Here is a 27,631-nt window from a genome sequence, read left to right on the forward strand (position 1 = left end):
AGCAGACGTCAATCATTGTCTTCGCGGACAGGATGACGTCAGAAGCACTTCTCGAGTCTGTGTGGATCACGACTGGCTGGGGATGTCTGCAAGCTCCTGTAGAGCGGAGCCTCCGTCACTCTATCGGCGGTTACAAAAGCCTCGCCACACCCTCCCTCCTGTGAGAGGGTCCACAGAGACGTCAGTTACTTCTCTAGAACCCTTTTACGTGCTAAGCACAAGGCGTCCTGAAATACAATACATACTATTGTATCAACGTACTTATGCTAAGCTCAAGGCGACCTGAAATGCACTACTTACATTTTTTTTAATGAAATCACTCCCACGGGCCCGTTAACTCGCATCATAGGCCCCTTATTTTTTTGATACAATATATTTGGTTCATATATTTACCTATTACATTTACTTGTTTGCAGTTTGTTGCGTATGAAAATAACGCGATTATCATAATTATGATACACATGTGAATATTTGCCAACCGTGTAGATGAATGGAATAAACTTCCTGCACAGGTAGTGCAATGTAGTTCAGTTCGAAGCTTTAAGAATCATTTAGATAAATACCTAAGTAAGATGCTGTAATGATTATAATTCATCTTATGTTATTTGTTTTTGTTTTGTTATCTTTTGTCTGTCTGATTTTCATTTATTATTAGTTATATGTTTTATTATTATTTACTATTTACCTGTTTGTTTATTATTTAACTATACCTATGCATTTATTTATGTATTGTATTTATTTACATTATAGTTTTTATTTATTATTTTATTATTAATATGATTTTTTTTCGCATCCGACCTAGATATGGATCAAAAGGTCTCCTGTCGGTATGCTCCGCCTTTGTAATCCTTTGTGAAGTATGTTGGTCGACAAAGGTGGAGACGAAGTGGTTCAGGACAGGCTCGTTGCCGTGGGCGGTGTTGTTGATGAGGTGGAAGGAAATAAAGAAGGAAGGAAGGCGGGCCTAGTTCCGCCAAGGAGGCGTGGATTTTCGAGGGAATCCCCGCCAGCATTACAGCGTCTTCGTTGCGCATTCGAGTATCCAAGATTTTACTTTTTCTTCTTCTTTTATTTTTATCTAGTTCTTCCTGTCGATGTTTCGTCGGGGCGATAATTTACAAAATTTCATGGAGCGAATGCGTTGAGTTGGGAAGGTTTGTTATTGATGCTACGTTGAGCATTTGGATATACGAATTTCGTTTATGTCAGCATCGGCGTTATATTCGCACGTGTGACTGTAGCAAGATCTTCGTTGGTGTTTGTAAACAGCTGCCAAACACCTCGCGGGCAGAGGGAAAATCCCAAGCTAATGCAGCATGACTTGCTATTGAGCCTGTCAGCCATACCGCGATTCCACCAAGGAATGGACTTAAGCAACTCAGTTGTCGTTCTAATTTGAACGACAATTTGTTGGTATCGAGGTCACCTCACAATGAACTAAAATGAATGAACGTATTATATATATATATAACAAACAACAAAAGTATTTCACATTTTTAACTTTATTTTCAGTTGTGAAGATTTGAATGAGTGGTGTATATTTTGAAATCTCCACAAGTGATATTTTGAAATAATCTCCATAACTAGTTTGTTCATAGTCAGGATTTTACTTTTTTTTTTTTTTACCCTTTTAATCCTTTTCCTTCTACGTGATTTGTACTAGAACATCTTCCATGATTATTTAGTGAACTAGGTTTTATTCTTACTATTATATAAGATGATATACTACGAAGAAAAACATAATATTCACTAATCATATATCATTGTTACTCTTATTAAAGCATTATCATTATTATTAGTTTATATTTTCCTTTGCCTCTTGACTTGAGGCCACAGGCCTAATAACCGTCATGATTATCAAAAACAAAAACTTTACAACTGTAACTGTTACTTGGCCGTTAAAATAAAATAGATTTATGCTGGTTGTGGTTCGATTGAGCCACCAATGTCAGTTCTGATGACAAGAATAAAATTGTATACAGGGATTGCAAACCAATAGCATACATTTCCTATCGTCATAACACCAAATGCAAAAATGAAAATAAATTTAACAATAAGAGTGATGATGATGATAAAGTGATAATTTTTTATTCATTATTGTTATTACCCATTTCAATGTTTTCTTTTTCATTTTCACATTTTTTTTTATCTACTTGAAAAACTGAAATATGCAGAGTAGTCTTTCGAATGAAAATACCACAAAAACCACAAATACCGTTAGCAGTGTGCATGGATGCCAACGACCGCCAAAACAAATGTGGCCAAAGCGATGGAGAGAAAATTGCTGAATCATCATGAGCTGTAGGTTACGAAGACAACAGCAAGATGCTAAACACTACGAGCTAAAAAAAAAACTAGCTTTGATGAATCAAGTTGGGGGAAGTGGTTCAGCTTTCTGGTACAGAAAGCAGAAGTGGGGTGCTTGACGCACTTGTTCTAGAATTTTCATAGGAAATGTATATTTACTGTTTTCAGCGTGGAGCGATGGTCATTACTCATCACTCATTGTCACTTTCCTGAACAATCAGTTTATTTAAAAATAGTAAACAAATTAAAAATAAATGATTATACAATTAGAATGACGTTCCCAACAGCATCGCACCTAACTACTCTGTTCCAGTCGTAGAAACCTATGGTGGGTCCTACCGGAAGCTTGCATGTGTAGAGCTCGGCATGGATAAAGCGTGAATTCACCAAGGGTGTGCAACCCTTTTAAAAAGTGCGCGTGCCAAAATCGGCCAATGTTCGATGCAAAAAGTTTTCTCGCGTGAACAGAAAATGTTGGGAACATATATACATATACCAAAGGCTTTTCCCCTCTTACAAAGGAGGTAGCCTAAAAAAAAAAAAATATATATATATATAACACACAGGAACCCACAGTCGGAGAAAGAATAAACTTTGAATAAAGAATAATCCTATATTTCGGCTATCAACTGTAGCCCTCTTCAGGATATCTTTATCAATTTTTATGTATGGCAGGAACCTTAAAAAAAGTAACATAATAGAATATTGTATGATTTGTATGTCAAATTGAATGATTATAAAATCTAAGTAATTTTTACTCAAAGGTAGTTTTTACTGTGTGCAGTTCTAGCTGTCATCTGGTCACAAAAATAATAAACAATTCTTAATATCACAAAATTCAACAGATACTTAGGTTTATGGTAAATATTTTGAACAGCAGGTTTCAACTTTGATAAAATATTGTTAATGCAATGAATGAAAACAAAATCATTTCAGATAAGTAGAGTCTGTTCGGGTGAAATTTGCTATTAACATTTACTTCTGAACCCTCTTGTTGCTGAATGTGGATTTTGCTTATCAATGATTTTTTGAAACATGAAAGAATATGAAAAAAAAGGAAAATAGCAGAAATGAGACCGAGCGCTTTTGTCTATTCAAACATTTTCAAAATGTCTGAATAGACGAAAGCACCGTCTCATTTCTGTTATTTTCCTTGTGATTTTTTGGCATAATTAGAATCACACATCCAAATGATTTCTTCTGCATAAAAGAATATACAGATTTGTCAAAAGGCGTTGTTCCATAAAATCACTGTTCCCATGAATCTTTATCAAAACTGTTGTACACGGCTTCAACGTTCCTGTTTTTGGGAACATAAATACTGTACATAAGAATGAAGGCGACTGCGAGAGACCATAAGGCAGTTCCATGTATCTATACACATCAATTTATAAAATCAATAATATTCAGTTGAGGTGAAATACAAAATTCAGAAAACTTGTTAGTTTCATTATTTTTTTGTGTGAGCCCAGGTTTCATGTGTCAGAGACAAATCACTGGTATGCCACATTTGACACGAATGCCAATAGTTCCCCACAACTGTTAAAGGCTATCTTATCCATTCTTATTACTTGACCAAACAGTCTCAGGCTGGCCTGTTCAACTTTTTCTAGTCCCATCTGTACCCCTCGCCTTCATAAATTTTCATTCCACCTAATGAACTTACTAGATGGGGAACCAGTATATTAGTGATGCAACATCTCTGCAGACCAAGTCACTAAGTATCTTTTTTATCAATGGATGGAGGGTCTTCACTCAAAAATGAAAAATGATCACTTTTAAGTAAGTTTAAGTAAGAAATACTGAATGAGATCTATAATAACATGAAAAGTGCAAGGATTTTCCTTTTCTATGGTGTGTGGAACAAGAAGGACAGGAGGAAATAGAAGGAAGGGTAGTGAATGGTGGGATGAGGAAACAAAGAAGGTTGTAGAAGAGAAGAAGCGAGCTTTCTCAGATAAGTTACAAAATAGGATGAGGGAGTCATATGAGAGGTACAAAGAAAAGAAAAGAGAAGTAAAGCAAAAGGTAAAGGAGGCAAAGAGGAGAGCAGATGTGAAATGGGGTAAGAGTATGACTGAAAATTTTGAAAGTAATAAAAAGATGTTTTGGAAAGAAATTAACAGAGGAAGAGGAGGCGAATCAAGTAGGGAAGAAAAGCTAAAAGGTGCAGATGGAGAGATGATAATGGAAGAGAAGGCAGTAAGGGGAAGATGGGCAGAATATTTTAGGGAGTTGCTAAATGTGAAGGAGGATAGGGAGGGAAAGATAGTTGCAGTGGGAAATGCTAAGAAAATGACCGTGATGAGTGAGGAAAATGGAGGAGAAATAAGGAAGGATGAAGTGAAGGCAGTTGTTAAGATGATGAAAGCAGGTAAGGCACCTGGTCTGGATGGATGCCATGCAGAATGTCTAAAAAAGGAGGTACAGTGATGGTGGACTGGCTGGTGAGGTTATTTAATGTTTGCTGGAGAGAGGGTAGAGTGCCGGAGGACTGGAGGAGTGCCTGTATAGTTCCACTTTACAAGGGAAAAGGGGACAAATGTGAATATAGTAGTTTCAGATGGATTAGCTTGTTAAGCGTAGTCGGGAAGGCTTATGGGAGGATCTTGATTGAGAGGATTAGGAGAGGAACAGAGGGAGTAATTGGTGAGGAACAGTGTGGATTTAGGATGGGTAGAGGTTGTGTAGATCAGATCTTTGTGGTAAGACAGATATGTGAGAAAGCTATAGGAAAGGAGGATGTTTTTTTTTGGCTTTTATGGATCTGGAAAGGGTTTACGACAGGGTAGACAGTAAGGCACTGTGGGAGGTTTTGCGGATATATGGGATAGGAGGTAAGCTTCTAGGAGCTGTCAAGAGTTCTTATGAGAGCAGTAGAGCTTGCATCAGGATTAGAAATGGAGAGAGTGAGTGGTTCGAGGTAAAGGTGGGACTTCGTCAAGGATGCGTTATGTCGCCCTGGCTGTTCAACTTATACATGGTAGGGGTAGTGTGAGAGGTAAATGCAAGGGTAGTGGGTCAGGAATTGGAGATGGTTAAAGAAAATGGAGAAAAGTGGGAGGTGAGCCAGCTGTTGTTTGCGGACGACACGGCGCTTGTGGCAGAATTGGAGGAGGGATTGAGGAAGTTGGTGACAGAGTTTGGGAGAGTGTGTGATAGAAGAAAGCTGAAAATAAATGTGGGGAAAAGTAAGGTGATGAGATGTACAAGGGGTGAAAGTGGCAGTAGACTGGAAGTGAGCATTAAGGGAGAGCGACTGGAGGAAGTGGATAGTTTTAGATACTTGGGTGCAAATGTGGCAGGAAAAGGTGGAGTGAAGGTGGAGGTAGAATGTAGATTGAGAGAAGCAAGTAAATGCCTTGGTGGATTGAAAAGTGTAATGAGGAATAGACATTTGGGAAAAGATGCTAAGAGGAGACTCTATGAAGGAGTGATTGTGCCAACAGCACTGTATGGGGCAGAAACATGGAACATAAGAGAGGAAGAGAGAAGGAGTTTGAATGTGTTTGAGATGAGGTGTCTTGAGAAGTATGATGGGAGTTACTAGGCTAGATAGAGTGAGAAATGAGGTGAGGAGGAGAACAGGGGTGGAAAGGGAGTTGGGAGACAGGGTTGATGAAAGAGTATTGGGATGGTTTGGACACATGGAAAGAATGAGTGAAGAAAGACTAGTAAAAGTGGTATGGAAGGCAGATGTGGAAGGAGTGAACATGAGGGGACGTCCTAGGATGAGGTGGATGGATGGGGTGAAGGGGGCTTTGGGGAAGAGGGGAATGTCTGTTGAGAAAGGACGGGAGAGGACAGAAGACAGGGGTGAATGGAGAATGGTTGTATATGGATGATGTTGTGATGCATGAGGTGGAATGGGCGGGGGATGGGGGTGAGGTAGTATGTGTGAGCAAAATTTGACGCAGCCCGAAGGGATTTCTCCCTGTCTTCTCCTTTTATGCATGGAGGGACGGAGAGGGGGCAGTCGCTGATTTAATGAAGCGGCCTTGCTGTGGATGTGCTGTGTCTTGCGACACTGCTTCTGACCCAGGGCAGTGGACAAGGTGCAGGGATGACCCGTCATCCTGGAGGTGCTAAGATGAGAGGGAGGGTGGAGGGGTGTGGAGTGTATTCAGGGATGGAATGGGTGGGAAGGTTTTTATGCCTTTTCCCTTTTGGCTACCTCCCTTTTAAGGGGAAAAAAGCCTTGGCATATGTATGTATGCTTAAAAAAAAAAAAAAAAAAAAGAGAGAGAGAGAGAGAGAGAGAGAGAGAGAGAATGAATGTTGGTTACCATGCTGTAAAGCATAGTCAGTCTGAGCCTTGAGTCACTATAGGGAGTGCCTTGGTTGTCCAAAAGAAGTGAATAAATATGTTATCTATATACCAAGGGCATTTTCACCTTATTAAAGGTTTAAACACATCAATGCATGACATATTTATTAAGAAGTTAAGAAGCCTATTTTCTAATACAGAGAAAACCTTAAGTTTAAATAGTTGACAGGTACAAAAGTAAAAACGAATTGGCAGTCTCATAGCTGGTGTCACGGTCAAGAATGGGCAGGCAGATGCTTGTGTCAGACACAGCTTATGCCTCACTCTGATATTCATTCTTTAACAACATTAAATTCTAAACCTGTTGCACACAGGTCAAAACAGCAAATCCTTTCAAACCAATCACTTGCATGACACACCCAAAATCAAACACATCAACATGGAAGAAAAATTTGGAAGCTGCAGGTATACAGCATGAAGTTGAGAGAGAACTATTGACAATAATGAATCGCTGCTTTGAATTTCACTAACCTAAAATCTGCAGCCCCACAGGTCCTCTAAGAAGAGATATTGTAATGACATCTGTGTTGTGTTAGTGTGAACCTGTTTCTGTTATCTGCTGGAGGATGGAGGAGGAAGAGGAGGAGAACACCCTTCACCATTGGCTAAAACCTTTTATAAGAGAAAGTTGAGGGAGCATGAATAAGGAGGCATGGACAGATTTTGGGCCCACATCTCTAAATGGAAGGAAGGGTGATATAATCTGAAGGTAAGCAACAGGAAAATAGAGTCCATTGTATTTTTACACCAACACCCCCATCCTTATGGATAGTATCATAGTTTCTGGCATTAAATGGAAGGTTTGAATCAGGTAACTACGTGCAGGGATAAGTTAGGGTGATATTCTTAAAACTATGGGAATGCTGCTAAGATGGGAGGGATGATGAATGGCTTTGGATAGTTGTGGGGTGGGTGTATGCTATGACTCAACCATCCCAGCATGTTAAGGGGAGAGGGCCTTTGGGTACGTTGTGTAAAATACATGGCAACACTGGTGTTTCACACCAGAAAGTATACATGGTATGGAGTAGAGAGAAATCTTCTGGAGATAAGTATAGAGAGAGGATATAGGAGACAAATGCCTCTGTCATCCATCTCACAAGACCAGCGGGTACCCATTGTTTAGTTCAGAGAGAGAGAGAGAGAGAGATAAAGCAAGCTATACCAAAAGAATAAACAATTTATCTTTCCATTCATTACAAACACCACCTTAGTTCAAAGAACTAAAACTGTAGTGTTGTTCTAATACACATAAGAACCTAACTTAATTATATAAATACATTATATACAAATATATAGTGGAAACTTTGACATGAAAACATCTATAGTACTTTAGCCCATGAATTTAGTCAAGAAGAAAGTGTCAGTTGAAAAAACCTGCAATTTCTTAGGAAATACTTGTTACACAAGAAACTAATGACTACTTCAATCTATGTTATTCTAGCCTTAAAATATTTCACATACTTACTCCACATTCACAGAATACCTCATCTGAATCTCAGTAATCATTAACTTCTTGTCTACAATAGTTGGAAAAATACTAAGGTACTTGGTTTCTCAACTGAGGTTAGTAACCAGTTATTTTTTCTACCATCTTCAAAGCAAATTGCACCATCTCTAAATCTGAGATCAATGATTTATTCTCCTACTTCATTACAATTCTAACTTTTACACATCTGTCATGACAAAATAAAGACAAAAACAAAGCTTGCTCTCTATGTTCAATCTGGTATTCAATATTACATATCTTCTAAGAATAAAATTATATAGGAATCATCCACTGGACATGCAGCCACAATTTCATTCAAACACTGTACACATACTAAGTTGTCAGTAATAATTTGTGAAAACATGACAAGAGCTTTTGTCATTCTAAGCGTCAAGGCCTCTCATGGCCATCTGTAGTTCAAACCTCTTGTTTGTCCTTACTCCCTTCAGGATTTTCTTCTGTCCATCACGTATCTGCTGCCTGGATAAGCAATCAAAAGAAAGAAAATTTGAGTGACAACTTGAATAGCAAAACCATTCAAAACAAAGAAAAAAGAAATCATCTAAACAAAACTCTTCTGCACCACCTGCTCTCTACTTCACCACCAGTTTTTACTTTGTCCATGCTCAGAACACCTATCATGCTTTTCAAACATGTTTAGGCTCTTCCTTTCTTCAACTCTCCAAATTTAGTCTCCACATCATACAGTACCACGAACACAATCACTCACTCATACAACCTTATCTTCATTCCCAGTGAATGTTAGGAATAAAATTTCTTAATATGACAACTATAACAACAATGGAGATGACATATGGTCTAGAAATTCAGGGCAATATTGCATGGTTGTGATATATATATAAAAAACACACACACACCTGGATTTCACGTTCGGATTCTTGGCAGCCAGGTTCTTGAGGGTTTCTCTGGAATGATGTACCTTACTTGGTTCAACAAAAGGTTTAAGTGCTCCAGTATGAGGTTTATACCTCAGGGGCTTGTCTTGGGTAGCCTGTGGGTTGTAGGATTGTCTCCTTTGTGCGGACCCAGGAGTGTCTACAGTCACTTTCGTCAAATTCAACAGTGACTTTGCAGGTGTGGATTTGGCTGGAGAAAAATTTAAGAGTATATATGTAACATTTGGCAAACTCCATGAGATAAAGAGATTGATGGGTTTTATTTGTGCATGTGCACACTCTGACTTAAACATCCCCTTTATCAGGTGATGGCAGTGACCACAGGTATCTCCATATACAATAACCATAGCACTAACAAAGGACATATTCCAAATTATTAATGTGCTTGTGAGATATACATACATATACCAAGGCTTTTTCCCCCTTACAAGGGAGGTAGCCAAAAAGAAAAAGGCATAAAATCATTCCCACCCATTCCATCCCTGAATACACTCCACACCCCTCCACCCTCCCTCTTATCTTAGCACCTCCTGGATGACGGGTCATCCCTGCACCCTGTCCACTGCCCTGGGTCAGAAGCAGTGTCACAAGACACAGTGCATCCACAGCAAGGCCGCTTCATTAAATCGGCGACCCACCCTCTCCTTCCCCACATGCATAAAAGGAGAAGACAGGGAGAAATCCCTTCGGGCTGCGTCAAATTTTGCTCACACATACTACCTCACCCCCCATCCCCCCGGCCATTCCACCTCATGCATCACAACATCATCTATATACAACCATTCTCCATTCACCCCTGTCTTCTGTCCTCTCCCGTCCTTCCTCACCCTCTTCCCTCAATCCCTACCTCTTCACACCCCCCATCCACCTCAGCCTACGACGGCCCCTCATGTTCACGCCTTCCCCACCTGCCATCCATACCTCTTTCACTCAGTCTTTCTCATATGTCCAAACCATCCTAATACTCTTTCATCAACCCTATCTCCCAACTCCCTTTCCTCCCTCTCCTCTCATTCATGTTTCTGCCTAGTAACCCCCATCATACTTCTCAGACACCTCATCTCAAACACATTCAAACTCCTTCTCTCTTCCTCTCTTATGTTCCATGTTTCTGCCCCATACAGTGCTGTTGGCACAATCACTCCTTCATACAGTCTCCTCTTAGCATCCATTCCCAAATGTCTATTCCTCATTACACTTTTCAATCCAAGGCATTTACTTGCTTCTCTCAATCTACATTCTACCTCCACCTTCACTCCACCTTTTCCTGCCACATTTGCACCCAAGTATCTACAACTATCCACTTCCTCCAGTCGCTCTCCCTTAATGCTCACTTCCAGTCTACTGCCTCTTTCACCCCTTATACATCTCATCACCTTACTTTTACCCACATTTATCTTTAGCTTTCCTCTGTCACATACTCTCCCAAACTCTGCCACCAACTTCCTCCTTCCTCAATCCCTCCTCCGATCCTGCCACAAGCGCAGTGTCATCCACAAACAACAGCTGGCTCACCTCCCACTTTTCTCCATTTTCTTTAACCATCTTCAATCCCTGACCCACTGCCCTTGCATTTATCTCTCACACTACCCCATCCATGTATAAGTTGAACAGCCAGGGCGACATAACGCATCCTTGACAAAGTCCCACCTTTACCTCGAACCACTCACTCTCTCCATTTCTAATCCTGACACAAGCTCTACTACTCTCATAAAAACTCTTAACAGCTCCTAGAAGCTTTCCTCCTATCCCATATATCTGCATAACCTCCCACAGTGCCTTTCTGTCTACCCTATCGTAAGCCTTTTCCAGATCCATAAATGCCCAAAAAACATCCTTCCCCTTTCCTATAGCTTTCTCACATATTTGTCTTACCACAAAGATCTGATCTACACAACCTCTACCCGTCCTAAATCCACACTGTTCCTCACCAATTACTCCCTCTGTTCCTCTCCTAATCCTCTCAATCAAGATCCTCCCATAAGCCTTCCCAACTACACTTAACAAGCTAATTGCTCTGAAACTACTACATTCACACTTGTCCCCTTTTCCCTTGTAAAGTGGAACTATACAGGCACTCCTCCAGTCTTCCGGCACTCTACTTTCTCTCCAACAAACATTAAATAACCTCACCAGCCAGTCCACCATCACTGTACCTCCTTTTTTTAGACATTCTGCATGGCATCCATCCAGACCAGGTGCCTTACCTGCTTTCATCATCTTAACAACTGCCTTCACTTCATCCTTCCTTATTTCTCCTCCATTTTCCTCACTCATCACGGTCATTTTCTTAGCATTTCCCACTGCAACTATCTTTCCCTCCCTATCCTCCTTCACATTTAGCAACTCCCTAAAATATTCTGCCCATCTTCCCTAACTGCCTTCTCTTCCATTATCAGCTCTCCATCTGCACCTTTTACCTTGTCTTCTCTACTTGATTCGCCTCCTCTTCCTCTGTTAATTTCTTTCCAAAACATCTTTTTATTACTTTCAAAATTTTGTCATACTCTTACCCCACTTCACATCTGCTCTTCTCTTTACCTCCTTTATCTTTTGCTTTACTTCTCTTTTCTTTTCTTTGTACCTCTCATATGACTCGTCCTATTTTGTAACCAATCTGTGAAAGCTCGCTTCTTCTCTTCTACAACCTTCTTTGTTTCCTCATCCCACCATTCACTACCCTTCCTTCTATTTCCTCCTGTCATTCTTGTTCCACACACCATCCTTGCACACTTTGTGACTCCCTCCTTGAACCATCTCCATTCCTCCTCCATACCTAGTTCTACTCTATCCTTCACTCCCTCCCACTCCTTCAGCTTCTTCTTGTACTCCTTCTCCTTTTCATTTAAAGAGTTCACTCTAAGCACCTCCCTAACTTTTGTCCCTTTCCTCTTTCTCCATCTATCCTCCACTCTCAACTTACCTTCCACCAAAAAATGATCTGATATTCCCCCACTCCCTTAGCACATGTACATCCTTAACTCTTCCTATCATAATCCTATTTACCACTACATAATCCATCAATGCTCTATCTACCACCCACCACCCTCTCCCATGTGTACTTATGCTTGACTTTCTTCCGAAACTCTGTATTTGCTATCATCAACTCTCTTTCTAGACACATTTCCACCATCAACTCTCCACTACGATTCTTTCCTGGAACTCCACATTTCCCAACCACTCCATCAATTGGATCATTTCCTACCCTAGCATTAAGGTCTCCCAGTACTATTACATTGACATTTCTCCCTAAATCTTCTATGCATTTATTTAAATCTATCCAAAAGGCCTCCCTTTCTTCTACACTCTTCTCACTGCCAGGCCCATATGCACTTACAAAGACCCACATCTCCTTTCCCAGTTTCACCTTCATCCACATTATCCTTGAGGAAACCTCCTTCCACTCCACTACACGTTTACCTATCTCTCACTTACTAGAATAGCCACCCCTTCCCTCCCTCGCCCTCTCTTCACTCCTGATAACCTCCCACTTACACTCACCCTTCCCTTTCAACTTAGTTTCACTCAAAGCCAACACATCCATCTTTCTTCTCACAAACATACTACCTATCTCTTCCCTTTTACTCTCATCTGTACCACATCCACGCACATTAAAAGACCCAAACCTTAGGGTGCTGGTCCGAAAACTCCCAGACCCTCTTATGCCTTTACTTTTTCATTTAGGAATGTCCCCTGTGGGGCTACAAGAAGAAGGATGCCTAGTCCCGATCCCCGTCCCTTTCTTCTCGCCTCTTATGATCCAAGTGGAAATACTTGGTGGCAGTATTCTTTTCCCCTCCATGAAATTGTATGAGCAATATCAACATTAATAAAATTCTCTACAAATCATCTAATATTTGGATTGGTGTTGGATGGACTTATGCTTTGACTCAGCCACTGTCCCCCCACCCCATAAGAAATAAAGGGCCTTTTGGTGTAAGTACTTTTCTTGGCTCTAGGAGGAGCCATGAATAGTAAGAGGGAGGGGTGGTGAATGGGAGTGGAGTATGTGGGAATGAAATGGGTGGGAGTGGATTTATGCTTTTTACTTTGGCTAAAGCCCTTGGTATATGTATGTTATGTATCTACAAATAAGCAACACTAACCTGGGACAAGATTCTCTTTCTGGGATTGCGTCAAAGACTGCAATCTTGGCGAGGCCCTCCTTGGGATCACTAGCCTTGTTTGATTCTTGGGAGAAGTTTTATTCAAGTTCATCTTGTGATCAGGAACATCTTTACTCGGTTTTGTATTTTGCTTGGGAGAGAGTGCTTTTCTTCCAGAAAGTGCTGTTTCTGTCAATGGTTTGATATTAGTCCCAGATTTGACATTTGATTTAGATAGCTTTTGGGCCCCCTTCAGAGATGCTTTGGACAACTTTTTGTTTCCTCTTGGAGAGATTCTGAGCACCTTTTTGCCCTCCTTTGGCGATTTAGGTTTAACAGCAGACAGCACCTTCCTTCCAGGAGATCTGATGGACTTGCTTGCTGAAGCCTTTGTAGGCCTACCTAAAGAAGGCTTAGTCACACTATCTTGAGACTTTGCAATACTTGAAGATTTATTGATCCCCTTTGGAGTTTTACTGGCTGCAATAAAGACAGCTATATTAGTGAAAGTATAATGAGAAATAGACATTTGGGAATGGATGCTAAGAGGAGATTGTATGAAGGAGTGATTGTGCTAAAAGGGGCATTGGGAAAGGGGGGAATGTCTGTTGAGGAAGGAAGGGAGAAGACAGAACATAGGAGTGAGTGGAGAATGGTTGTGTATAGCTGATGCTGTGATGCATGGAAGGGAGAGGGTGGGGGATAGGGGATGAGGGGGGGGGGGGATCTGTGAATGATATTTTGATGCAACCCGAAGGGATTTCTCCCCCTTGTCTCTTTTGCTGCATGAAGGGATGGAGAGGGTGGGTTGCCAATTAAATGAAGAGGCCTTGCTGTGGATGTGCTGTGCCTTGCTGCATTGCTTCTGACCAAGGGCAGTAGGCAAGATGCAGGGATGATCCATCATCCAGGTGGAGCCAAGAAAAGGGGGAGGGGAGGAAAGGGTGGTGAATGGGAATGGAGTATGTGGTGATGAAATGGGTGGGAGTGGATTTATGTCTTTGAGTTTGGCTACCTCCCTTGTAAGAGGGAAAAAGCCCTTGGTATATGTATGTATATTAATGAGGTGGCAAAGCTTTCAGTTCTACCCCACTTACACTGTGTTAGTCATTTAAACTTACTCCTATCTCATATGCCCAACATTTTCAGTTTAGTATGTTGTTCTCTTTCTGACAAACCCCTCTGTTCATTATTGTCTCATGTTTTGTAACTGCTCGTAATTGGCTTTCATTACTCATGTCTCATTCTTTTAAGTGCCAAAATACTGGGTTACGTATTCTTTTTCTTTGCTCACATTGACAAAGTATAAATGTCTACAGTATTGGTCCCAACACTATCCCAATGATAGGAAACATTACAACCCTGGAGGCTGCAGGTCTTCTGCAAGAGAGACCAGGGGCAACAAACTGATTACAACCCTACCTACAACTAGGGAACAACCAAGAAACATTTGTATGCCACAACCAAATTTGGGTGGCATTTTTTTTAACTTAAAACCAAGTATAAAACTTTCAACCTATTCCCCATGAATATAACAGTAGTCCAACACATACTGTATATACACTCAATCTTTCACAAGAGGACAATGGTTCCTCAATTGCTTACCTCCAAAGTTGAAACTTAAATCCTTTGCTGAAGTTACTGATGGTTTAAACACTTTACTTGGGTCTACTGGAGGTACCTGAAGAAGAAAAAACAATTGATGATAAAAATACAAGACAACAGGTTATGATGAAGCACCATCTACAGCAGACTTAACATTTCCCTCACAAATATATAATACACAGAAACCTGTACACCAACGGCCCTTTTTTTCCTCCTATGGGTGGCCATCATAGAACACACCCACATTATCTGATATAAAAACCCATTTAGCCATCCCTCATCTCAGCACTTTAAACCCTTCATAAAAATATACATGTATTTATCCTCAGTACAGGATATGCACTAGCTAACTTGACATACACACACACACAGAAGAGAACTAAGAAAAACAGTTTTCCACATAGAGTAGTGGACACTTGGAACAAACTGGACAAAGAAATAGTATGCACAAAAACCATTCATGAGTTTAAAAGCAAACTAGACACTGTGAGATACAAAGGCGGGACACCACGAGCATAGCTCCCCTTCCCGCAAAATACAACTAGGTGAACACACACACACACCAAAGGGTCCCTTCTTCATAGGGAGGGCCAAGTAAAAGCATTCAAAAACCCATTTGATGTCCCTCTCATATTAGCTGCTTGTAGATACATGGTCATCCCTATTTCTTGCTACAATGCTGGAGTCAGAGGCAATGTAGCAAAACACAGGACATTCACAGCAGGGCCCCAGATCAATAGCTGCTTTAGCCACACCACTTCATTACACAGCAACCCCCCTCCCTGCTCAGTCATCCACTTGAGAAATATAGAGCAGAAAAGAAATCCCTCTGGGCTGCATCATTTCTTCATCTATACAACCACTCTATTCATATCTCTCTTTAGCCCTATTCCTTCCTTGCTCAAAACATGCACTGCCCACTTGACCCCACATACGTACATATGAAAACCAAAACATTCAAATACCTGTTTCTTCCCACTCCCAAGAAGATCTGCCACCTTCTTTTTCTTGGCCATGTACTCATCCAAATTTTCCATTCGTTTGAAAGCCTTTGCATGAATCTTGTTAAAGTTTGGCATTTTGAGACTCCGTGCATATGCAACAAAGCGTGGTAATTTGGTTGCTGGCTTTCCCTCTCCTGTGCAAGAAGACAATCAACTAACTATTTAACAACAATAATAACACCAGTATTAATAATCATTCAGTATTCTAAATCACTATGAGAACAATTCAAACATAGACATTATATCAATTTAACGGAACCATTTAATATGACTTGGGGGATTAAAAAGTGTAACAAGAGACATTTGGGAATGGATGCCAAGAGGAGATTGTGCCGACAGCACTGTATAGGACAGAAACATAGAACATAAGACAGGAAGAGCTAAATGTGTTTGAGATGAAATGCCTGAGAAGTATGGTAAGGGTTACTAGGCTAGATAAAGTGAGAAACGAGGTGAGGAGGAGAGTGGAGTTGGAAAAAGAATTGGGAGATAGGGTTGATGAAAGAGTATTGGAATAGTTAGGACACATGGAAAGAAAGAGGTGTGGAAGGCAGGTGGAGGGAGCGAACATGAGGGGGCAACTAAGGATGAGATGGATGGATGGGGTAAAAGGGACATTGGGAAAGAGGGGAATGTCTGTTGAGGAAGGAAAGGAAAAAACAGGAAATAGTAATGAGTGGAGAATTATTATGTACAGATGATGCATGGGAGTGGGTGGGGGATGGGGGTATGCATCTTCTCTTTTTCTACATGAGGGGACAGAGAGGGAAGGTTGGCATGAAGTGGCCTTGCTGTGGATGTGCTGTGTCTTGCTACAGTACTTCTGACCAGGGGCAGTGGGCAAAATGCAGGGATGACCCCTCATCTAAGAGCCAAGAAAAGAGGGAGGGAGGGGTGGTGGTGAATGGGAGTGGAGTATGTGGTGATGGAATGGGTGAGAGTGGATTTATGACTTTGACTTTAGCTATCTCCCTTGTAAGGGGGAAAAGCTGTTGGTATATGTATGTATGTATTAAATCTGACATACACTTGACCCTGTTTACAGGATCAAGTGTTTACAGTACATACATACATACATATACCAAGGCTTTTTCCCCCTTACAAGGGAGGTAGCCAAAAAGAAAAAGGCATAAAATCATTCCCACCCATTCCATCCCTAAATACACTCCACACCTCTTCCATCTTAGCACATCCTGGATGACGGGTCATTCCTGCACCTTGAAGCAAGGCAGCTTCATTAAATCAGCGACCCCCCCCCCCCATGCATAAAAGGAGAAGATGGGGAGAAATCCCTTTGGGCTGTGTCAAATTTTGCTCACACATATTACCTCACCCCCCATCCCCCCGCCCATTCCACCTCATGCATCACATCATCCATCACCTCATGCATCACATCCCGTCCTTCCTCAACAGACATTCCCCTCTTCCCCAAAGCCCCCTTCACCCCATCCATCCACCTCATCCTAGGACGTCCCCTCACGTTCACTCCCTCCACATCTGCCTTCCATACCTCTTTTACTAGTATTTCTTCACTCATTCTTTCAATGTGTCCAAACCATCCTAATACTTTCATCAACCCTATCTCCCAAATCCCTTTCCACCCCTGTTCTCCTCCTCACCTCCTCATTTCTCACACTATCTAGCCTAGTAACCCACATCATACTTCTCAGACACCTCATCTCAAACACATTCAAACTCCTTCTCTCTTATGTTCCATGTTTCTGCCCCATAGTGCTGTTGCCACAATCACTCCATCATCTCTTAGCATCCATTCCCAAATGTCTATTTCTCATTACACTTTTTAACCCACCAAGGCATTTACTCGCTTCTCTCAATCTACATTCTACCTCCACCTCCATTCCTCCCTTTCCTGCCACATTTGCACCCAAGTATCTAACACTATCCACTTCCTCCAGTCACTCACCCTTAATGCTCACTTCCAGTCTGCTGCCACTTTCACCCCTTGTACATCTCATCACCTTACTTTTACCCACATTTATCTTCAGCTTTCTTCCTTCACACACTCTCCCAAACTGTCACCAACTTCCTCAATCCCTTTCTAATAAATTCCAAAAATAAAATACACAATATGATTTTAAAGCAACTGAATGTCTCAAACCCAATGAACACATGTACAACCAATGACAAAGCTTTTCATACCTTCATTGTCTCCTGCTTTAGGAGTTCGCCCACTTTTGCCAATGGTAAATAATGGACCAGGTACTTCTTTGGTGGACTTACTATCAACAGCTTCTTTAGTATTTACACCTGGCTCCTCCACATTAGCCATGTCTACATCACTTTCCTTAATAGTGGGTTCTTCCTCTTCTATGACTGTCGATACCTTCTGGCTGATAATGGGTTCCTTCTTCCCTAAAATATCTGCATCATCTGAGCTTACTTTTTCTTCAACTTTCTTGGCGACATTTGCACTTTCTTCCTTGTTGCAGCCCTCAGACTTATTACCATTAATATACAATGATTTGGCCTTCCTTGTATTTTGTGCCCTTCGAGAAAACTCGCCAACAGATTTTACACCACGCCGGGTTCGCTTTGTAGAACTTACAGATTCACTTTCCTGCTAGGTGTAAATGAAAAACATTATGTAAATAAAATGTTACATGTATACGTGGGTGAATATGGGTGCATTATTCAACATAAAGTTCCTTCTGAGTCTGGGCATTTAATACTTCCCAATATCAGTATTTCTTTTCATGCAAAGCATTGTAGGCAAGATGAATTGCCTTAGCACATTCAGAATCATACAAGAAAAATTTTCAACAAAGAAAAATTAAGAAACTAATATACAAATAAAACTTTATATTGACTCCTTAACTCCCTCTTTTACCACCTCTATAACTTCAACTTTTCAGTGTTTTTGGCCCCAATGACAGAGTAATGATTATCTCTAATGAAATACTCAAATACTTTCAAACACTGCTCTTACTTCAGAAATCTGATTTTGTTGATCAGAGTCGAGCCTTCTCCCTCTCTGCACACGTCGACTTGTCACACTAGCATTCAGGGATGCCAGCTGGTCATTATTTTCTTGTACCTGTTAAAAAATATCTGTAGTTGTAAAATAACACTTGTAATTCTTGGCAAAGTGAGATGCCTATTTTTTTCTCCTGGTTGCTTCTATGCAATATTCCCCTGACCTGTATCTTATGCATATAAACATGTAAATGAATTCCCTTTTGTGATGGTCAAGAGTGAAAAGTAACAATAGAGAATTGTAGTGTTCTACACTGCAATATGACAGTAACCTCAAGTACAGTTACGGTGAAATATCAATCTTAAACCAAAGTTTAAACTTACCGCACTCTCATTAACTTGAGTTACATCATTCTTTCCTTTTTCAGTATCTTTTTGGTCCTCTTCAATGTCAAAGGTTGATCCCCGGGCTCTACTTTCTGGTGGATCTTCAAGTGCGTCTTCAAACAAATCAAAAGTTGAAGTCCTCTTCCTCTGTTTGTTAGTATCTGAAGATCAACAATTCCTCTTTATCAACAGACCTATTCTATTTGATGCTGAGACAGTTTGGGCATGTGGAAGGAGTAAGGACTAGCAAAGGGAGTGTGAGGAGGAGAGTTGGAAGAAGGATACTGCAGGGAGAGGCCAAGAATGAGGTGGAACAGGGTTGTGGGGGGAATGCCTGTCAAGCAAGGAAGAAAAAAGGCAAAAGATGGGTGTCAGTGGAGAGTGGTCATAGATGAATGGAGAAGTGTTGTGGCCTGAAGGTAATTTCCTCTTGTCTGGTGTCTATTTTCCTTGAGTGGATGAGGGAGGAGTCACCATATCATTAAGTGGTGCGAGTAAATCATCTCAGGTTATCAGACTCTGCTAAGGAGGTGAAAAGATGGGAGGGACAATGAATGTGTTTTTGCATGGGTGTGGATCAGATGTAGAGTAGGTGTATGATTAGACTTGGCCATCCTCCTTACAATGGGAAAAAGGCATTTTTGTTTGTACAATCTATTCTTTAAAGTATAATTTCACATTGATTATATGCAACCTTGAATGCTATGTATAAAAGGTCAGAATGAATCAATTACCCTTCTCCTCTGTTGCCAGTTTCTCTGAAGAATTCTGAAACAATACAAAAAATAAATCAGAGCACATGGATTTCTTCCCTATTCATAACTTACTCAAACAAGCTAACCACTCCTATTTATGCAAACTGGCCACTATTTGGTGCCACCAAGCTGATTACACATAGTATTAGCTGGTACCATTTGACAAGCTAACGACATTGTTTTTGGGGCTTTCCCCTAGCATTTCAAACTATTACAATATGAAGTGCTTGAGCACTGCTTTTACAATAGCATTGAGAAGTGTGATATGAGTATACAACTGTCAAGACTAATAATTGCAATATTGTCATGAATTGTAACTTTCACACAGAAAGAGAAGTACATACATACATACATACATACATATACCAAGGCTTTTTCCCCCTTACAAGGGAGGTAGCCAAAAAGGAAAAGGCATAAAATCATTCCCACCCATTCCATCCCTGAATACACTCCACACCCCTCCACCCTCCCTCTCATCTTAGCATCTCCTGGATGATGGGTCATCCCTGGACCTTGTCCACTGCCCTGGGTCAGAAGCAGGGTCGCAAGACACAGCACATCCACAGCAAGGCCGCTTCATTAAATCAGCGATCCACCCTCTCCATCCCCCATGCATAAAGGAGAAGACGGGGAGAAATCCTGCATCAAAATTTGCTCACACATACTACCTCCACCTCATGCATTACATCATCCATATACAACCATTCTCTGTTCACCCCTGTCTTCTGTCCTCTCCTGTCCTTCTTCAACAGACATTCCCCTCTTCCCCAAAGCCCCCTTCACCCCATCCATCCACCTCATCCTAGGACGTCCCTTCATGTTCACTCCTTCCACATCTGCCTTCCATACCTCTTTTACTAGTCTTTCTTCACTCATTCTTTCCATGTGTCCAAACCATCCTAATACTCTTTCATCAACCCTATCTCCCAACTCCCTTTCCACCCCTGTTCTCCTCCTCACCTCCTCATTTCTCACTCTATCTAGCCTAGTAACCCCCATCATACTTCTCAGACACCTTATCTCAAATACATTCAAACTCCTTCTCTCTTCCTCTCTTATGTTCCATGTTTCTGCCCCATACAGTGCTGTTGGCACAATCACTCCTTCATAGAGTCTCCTCTTAGCATCCATTCCCAAATGTCTATTCCTCATTACACTTCATAATCCACCAAGGCATTTACTTGCTTCTCTCAATCTACATTCTACCTCCACCTTCACTCCACCTTTTCCTGCCACATTTGCACCCAAGTATCTAAAACTATCCACTTCCTCCAGTCACTCTCCCTTAATGCTCACTTCCAGACTACTGCCACTTTCACCCCTTGTACATCTTATCACCTTACTTTTACCCACATCTATCTTCAGCTTTCTTCTATCACACACTCTCCCAAACTCTGTCACCAACTTCCTCAATCCCTCCTCCGATCCTGCCACAAGCGCAGTGTCGTCCGCAAACAACAGCTGGCTCACCTCCCACTTTTCTCCATTTTCTTTAACCATCTCCAATCCCTGACCCACTACCCTTGCAGTTACCTCTCGCACTACCCCATCCATGTATAAGTTGAACAGCCAGGGTGACATAACGCATCCTTGACAAAGTCCCACCTTTACCTCGAACCACTCACTCTCTCCATTTCTAATCCTGACACAAGCTCTACTACTCTCACAAAAACTCTTGACAGCTCCTAGAAGCTTTCCTCCTATCCCGTATATCCGCAAAACCTCCCACAGAAAGAGAAGTAGCTGAAAAAAAAAGGAAAGCAAAGTAGATATTTGGTGATTAAGGCAAGGACTGGACAGATGAGAAATGAAAAAAAAAAAAACAGCCAAAGTCTTAAGCAGATTGTTGAGAAGAGAAGTCTCAAGGAGGTAAGTCTTCAAGAGGTGACACTAAGGTGATGGAAGGAGGATAGACCCCAAGGGCAAAATGCTCCCCAAGAGGAACTATTCATCAGCCTACTGCTTCCATCAGCTCAAAAACCTGAACTTCCTTCCAGATGTGTAGCCTCCCACCAAGCCAAAAATCTATACATGATTTCCTACAACTGGTGTTATCACGTAATCACTACCCCTAATCCTATCAATTCACTTCCTGTTGTGAAAATATTGGGTATGAAACAATGACAGGTGGTAGTCCAATGAGATGAATATCAGAGCCCTCTTCCTTTTGCTCTTCTTCAGAACCCAGTCACTCTCTCACCTCTTTCTGAAGGTACCAGCACTACAAATTTTGAGTAACTTCCCTCACTTATTCACACACACAACATTCACCACACCAAGAGCAAAATCATTAAATGCACAAAATGTCACATATCTAGTGCAAACACATTATGCAACCAACAATATAATACCTGGTCCACATCATCCAATGATGAGAAATCAGGAGCTGTAATTCCTGTTAAAAGTTCATCAGGAGAACTTTTATCCTGTTCCTCAGAAGAGGGATGCTGAGCTGCATTCTCTACATCCATTGCTTCTTGAAAGGCATCAGCAACAGCACTAGCATCACCTGAAAGTTGATTTTGATCCTGGGTGTCTAGAATAGATTCAATCAGCTTCTCTGCCTGTAAACAATTAAAAATAAGTTTAAATTCCTATATAACAACAGAAGTTCCTGGGTCCAATCACCCAAGCTCCCTTTGAAAAGGATCATGAAATATTACTGAAGTAACTACAAGCTGCCTATAGCCCAACAGCCATCAAGGGAAATCTGGGTAGCAAAATGTTTTACTTTATCAATTGTGAAACCATTATGAAATTCAACAAGTATTCCTTAACAAGGAAGTGGTTATAGACTTGGGTAAATGTTTTTTGTGATGAATTTCAGAAATTAACATTTACATTCATACACACACACACATTTAAATATATATATCATGTAGAGAAGTGGATTGATCAGCAAACATTTTAGCATTATTTCTCATCTATTCACTGTTACAACTGATTAAGGTACATTTTTGTGAGATTTTGACAGGGTAGTCTACCTCATAAGAATAACATCCAAGCCAAAGAATTAAAGGAAAATTCCTAAAATAGATAAGTAAGTTGCTGATAGGAAGGCAAAAGATGTATGCTATTTATCATTTAGGCCCCTTTCACACTAGGTAACTAGTGACTGTCACTAGTTGCATAGTGTGAAAGTATCGGGCAACTGCAAGCAACCAGTGATTGTCACAGAGTTGTGGAATCCTTTCACATCATCTCATTAGTCGAAAGAATAGCATCAATGGAGGAGGTGCTTCTGTTGGCTTTGCTGGTCAAGAAAAAGAGACGGTTGGTGATGGCAACTGCCAGAGACGGTCACTTGTTACCAGAGCGGGCAACAGCCATAGCCTATTGTGCAACCGCAGTGACTTAGTGTGAAAGGCTCAATTTAAAATAATAGTAGGCAACTAGTGACTGTCACTAGTTGCCTAGTGTGAAAGGGCCCTTATAAATGACCTGGAAATGATCATTAAGTCCAAGGGTGAAGGATTCCATCGATACAAAAATCATTACGAAAACAGGAGTTGGAGGTCTGTGTTAAGTTACAGAAATACTTAAAGGAAATTAAGGAACGATATGAAAAAAAAAGAACATTGCATTTCTATTTAACCCGTGGATGCACAATTTTTTTTCAAGCAAATATGCACCATGGGGTCAATTTGACCCCAACCTCTTTTTAAAAGTATTTTAGCATATTAAAGGGAAAAACATATTTCTAGTGTTAATATATATATTTAATACCCGGTATATAAAGAGAAACATCACTTCTTGATACCATAAAGGCAAAACAAATAATATATAATGAACCAATGTACAAATATACGTGCTTCTGTTGTTGCGAATAGTCCCAACTAACAACACTTGCTTCTGTGCAAGTTCGCGTGCCAGCTTCAGGCTGGTAAAAAATTTGTCACACGTCACATTTATCCCAGAATTATACAAGTGACGGGTAAGAGAGAGTACCACATACATTCCTAATTCTTCAGTTCTCAATTCATCTTTGGCAGTGTACATTTGTATATTTGATACATAGGAGCTTTTTGCATCAGTGAGTAACCAAAATTTCAATCCATACTTTGCAGGCTTTGAAGGCATGTATTGAATGAATCTACAACGTCCCCTGTACAGATAGAGTCACTCGTCAACAGTAACACATTCAGTATGTGCATAACAACGCTGCGAGTTCTGAACGAATCCATCAAACAATAAACGAACAGCGGCGAGTTTGTCTCTTGCTAACCTGCTATTACGAGTTGTAGGATCATCAAATCGCAACGCTCGTCATATGTCCTCAAATCTTTTCACTGACATTGTCTTTGAAAATATTGGAGGGCCAAATTCGGGGCTCCATAATTGCCTTACAGCTTGGTTTTTACTGCGATAGACGCCATGAAGAAATATCCTTGTCAGCATCAGAACAATCACTAGAGCCGTCACCAACTTGAGGTATAAACTCTTTGTCACTTATGGCATCTGTATCTTCATCTACATCGCTTTGGAGAAGCGATTTCCTACGAGCCATTGCAGAGAGTGTTGTTCCTGTAACCAGCATCTGTGCTCAACTGATGGTGTAATTGCTATGACAGCGAGAGCAGAACGTTGTGTGAAAACTTGTTTGAACTTGTTCACATTTGTTGCGTGTTTGACACTATCTGACAGTTCTTTCTGAATGAAGAATTTTCTCAGTTATAAATTAAAAGTTTTCACTTTTACATATTATATTCACTGTAAAATGCCTGTAAAAATAGTACATACAGTATTTCATTTGATAACTGTAATATAGAGGGTGATTTATGCAGATTCAATTTAACGTTATATTGAGATGGGGTCATTTTGACCCCAGTTGTGCAGGAATAGTGTAACTATTAAATTGACGAGTTAAACACCATATGAGGACGGAGCCTTTATTTGTACGACGTTTTGCTTATTACAGCTTTTTCAAGTACAAGTTGAGATACAAATGCTTGAGATTAAATAAGGGGAAAGGAGGGAACGGGGAGAGAAAAGGGGGGGGGAAGGAAGAGGAGGAGGAGGAGGAGAAGGGGGGGGGATTGAACACTGGGAAAGGATGAGAATGCTGGCCCAAACGTCCCTGAGCGAAATGTCCACATAGGGTGGTTTAGATATTTAAAATTTTGCTGGCCATGGGTATTAGGGGAATAATGTGAGGCGAGATGTTAAACATGCCCCTGTTTTGTTCAATAGTGTTCGTTCCTTGAATGATTGCTGCTTCTAAACACTTCCTGCGGATTTTGTCTGGTTCTCGTATCAGCAGCTCTGCATTCTTCCAGTCCATAAGATGGTTTTCCTTGTTTCTATGTGTCACACATGCATTGGTGGTGACATCATGCCTGACATCGTAACGGTGTTCACGTATTCGTGTATTCAGGTCGCATGATGTTTCACCGATGTAAACTTTATCACATCCTGAACACGGAATACGAGAAACACCGGCTTTGGTGCCCAGTGTCTGGTTGTTGTGTATTTTCGTCTTCGTGATGTCTTTTATCGTTCTTCTTGTCTGGCACACTACTTCCAAGTTGGTGGGTCTTAAAAGATGTGTCAGGTTGGTGGCAACGTCGCCGGTTGGCAACACGAGACGGATGATGGGTCATTCAGGGTCATACTAAATGCCGTCCAATTCTAAATTAAGCCATCTTTTTTCATCATAATGCCTTTAAATGGTGTATTCTTCAATTTACAGCAAGTATACCTAATTTCAGCGAGTTTGGTTGAAGATGTAGCAGCTTCGTCAGTTGATTTTTCAAACGTTATTGTTGGTATTCGTAGCTGTGGTTGATCATTTTGCAGAGGCTAAAACATAACTTCTCTTTGGTCAAATTACATGAAAATAACACATTTTAAAGAAAATAGTTGAAATAATTCAACTATATGCAATCTATTACACTAATAACTCAATAGTAAGAAACTTAATATAGTGTAGTTTGATCCATACCACCAGTGATCATAGATGGCGGGCTGGACAAATTGTAGCTGTGGTCGGTAATTTTGCAGAGGATAAAAGCGTAACTTCTCTTTGATCATATTACATGGAAATCACACATTTTAAAGAAAATAGTTCAAGTAATGCAACCATATGCTAATTTTTTATATAAAATTGTGCATTTGAGCAAAAACCATCCTTGTTCGGGTTTTGTCGGTATTTAGTGAGTCGGACAATATGCGTAGCTGTGGTGGGTGATTTTGCAGAGGCACGTGACTTCTCTTTGATCGAATTACATGTAAGTCACACATCTTAAAGAAAATATGTCAAATAATGCAACCATATAATGGGATATATATAGAATTGTGCATTTGAGCAAAAACCGTCCTTGTTTGGGTTTCGTCGGTAATTAGTGAGACCCCCGCCAGTTGCGTTGGACGTTAAGCTGGTCTTTGGTATCGGTGCAGATAACTTTATTAATCTTCAACCAAACTCGCTGAAATTAGGTATACTTGCTGTAAACTGAAGAATACACCATTTAAAGGCAATATGATGAAAAAAGATGGCTTAATTTAGAATTGGACGGCTCTGGATGGCATTTAATATGACCAGGTCATTCATGCATCTTGCCCACTGGCACTGCCCTGGGTCAGAAGCAATGCAGCAAGACATAGCAAGGCCACTTCATTTTACATTTAATCCTCTTTCTTGAAATCAGGGAGTTGTGCATGTTCATGGAAATGGCATCAACATGATTGTCAACTTTCACCTTTAGCTGGAAGTGACAAGTGCAACCTGTCCTGAAGTTACGAAAGACCAATCCCTCCAGTGGACCCAAAATCTGTTTCTACCAGCTACAACTTTATTTCCTCATTTTCACATGAAAACTGACAACAAGTGACTGTACCCCCACCCTCTTCCTGTTCCTAACAGATGGAGGCACTGAAACAGCCCACTTACACAGCAGACAAGAGTCCAATTTTTCTTCCCAGAGGTCTAATATTAATATTTATATTTAATATTAGGAAGGTCCGAGGGCAGTTGTCTGCCGATGCGGGACTGGATTTCTTGAAACTCGGGGTAGTTACTATATTCTCATACATTTAAAAATTCAGTATTCCAATGTCACACTGAATGCTCTCCTCAACTTTCTATCTAATCCACATACCAATTTTAGGTCGATTTTTGAACGAGGCTCCAAGACCAATTCAATGTTCTTATCATTTAAAACTTTGTTCTTACCTTTATTCTTTTCTTGCTATTGTGAGCGCCAAGTGACCGCCATATCTCCTGTAGTTCCTTATACTTCTTCTTTTCTAAGTCTTCACGTGTATAAATTTCACCACCCATGGCTAAACCTGCTAGTTTTCTTAATTTTACCTACTGGACAACACCCGAGAACCTTTCAAAAAGTCCTCCGTTAACTTGTATATAGACCCGCGCCGAAAATGTAAACATTCAAATATGACCCAGTAAAATCCTGAGTTTCGATTGGATGAGCTAAGAAAAAGATGCTGAATCTACGATATGATTGGTTCTTTGTAATTCACGGGTTGTAAATTAATTAAACATAACACTATAAGAATGCGCATAGTTATAATATGATTAATTTGACATTGTATACTTCAGCTTTCTATTAACTACATAAAAGTTTATTTTTATGCTTAAACGAAAGTAGCCGTTTCCATTTGTTTGCCTAAGTTTGTATTTTACACGTCTAAGCTACTGGTGTCAAAATTCTTGTTTTTACCCAAATTTTATATAAATAAGTTGGATATGCTTCGTTAAATTTTATGCTAATAATCTAGTAAAACTAATTGTCATATGTACGCATATCAGTATTTGTATACAAAACACTGGCAAATTGGCAT

At 40.5% G+C, this 27,631-nt stretch overlaps 1 protein-coding gene across 2 annotated transcripts; it reads right to left on the minus strand.

Annotated features, from left to right (window-relative positions):
• Window positions 1-6,725: 6,725 nt before the first annotated feature.
• Window positions 6,726-27,203, minus strand: LOC143024710 (uncharacterized). Of its 2 annotated transcripts, none has more exons than XM_076183758.1 (11): window positions 27,003-27,203; window positions 22,183-22,395; window positions 19,811-19,844; window positions 19,074-19,237; window positions 18,703-18,810; window positions 17,916-18,336; window positions 15,717-15,889; window positions 14,752-14,827; window positions 13,147-13,626; window positions 9,002-9,230; window positions 6,726-8,603 (listed from the first exon to the last, which is right to left on the minus strand). In XM_076183758.1, the coding sequence occupies exons 1-11, from the start codon at window positions 27,108-27,110 to the stop codon at window positions 8,507-8,509; spliced, it is 2,103 nt and encodes a 700-aa protein (XP_076039873.1). In that variant the 5' UTR covers window positions 27,111-27,203; the 3' UTR covers window positions 6,726-8,506. The 2 variants fall into 2 exon arrangements, with proteins under 2 accessions (XP_076039873.1, XP_076039874.1); XM_076183759.1 differs by having other exon boundaries at window positions 17,916-18,333; window positions 27,003-27,202.
• Between the last annotated feature and the right edge of the window lie 428 nt (window positions 27,204-27,631).

This window comes from Oratosquilla oratoria, chromosome 4 (assembly GCF_046742065.1).
Source record: "Oratosquilla oratoria isolate Oo_2021 chromosome 4, ASM4674206v1, whole genome shotgun sequence".
NCBI classification, from domain to species: Eukaryota; Metazoa; Arthropoda; class Malacostraca; order Stomatopoda; family Squillidae; genus Oratosquilla; species Oratosquilla oratoria.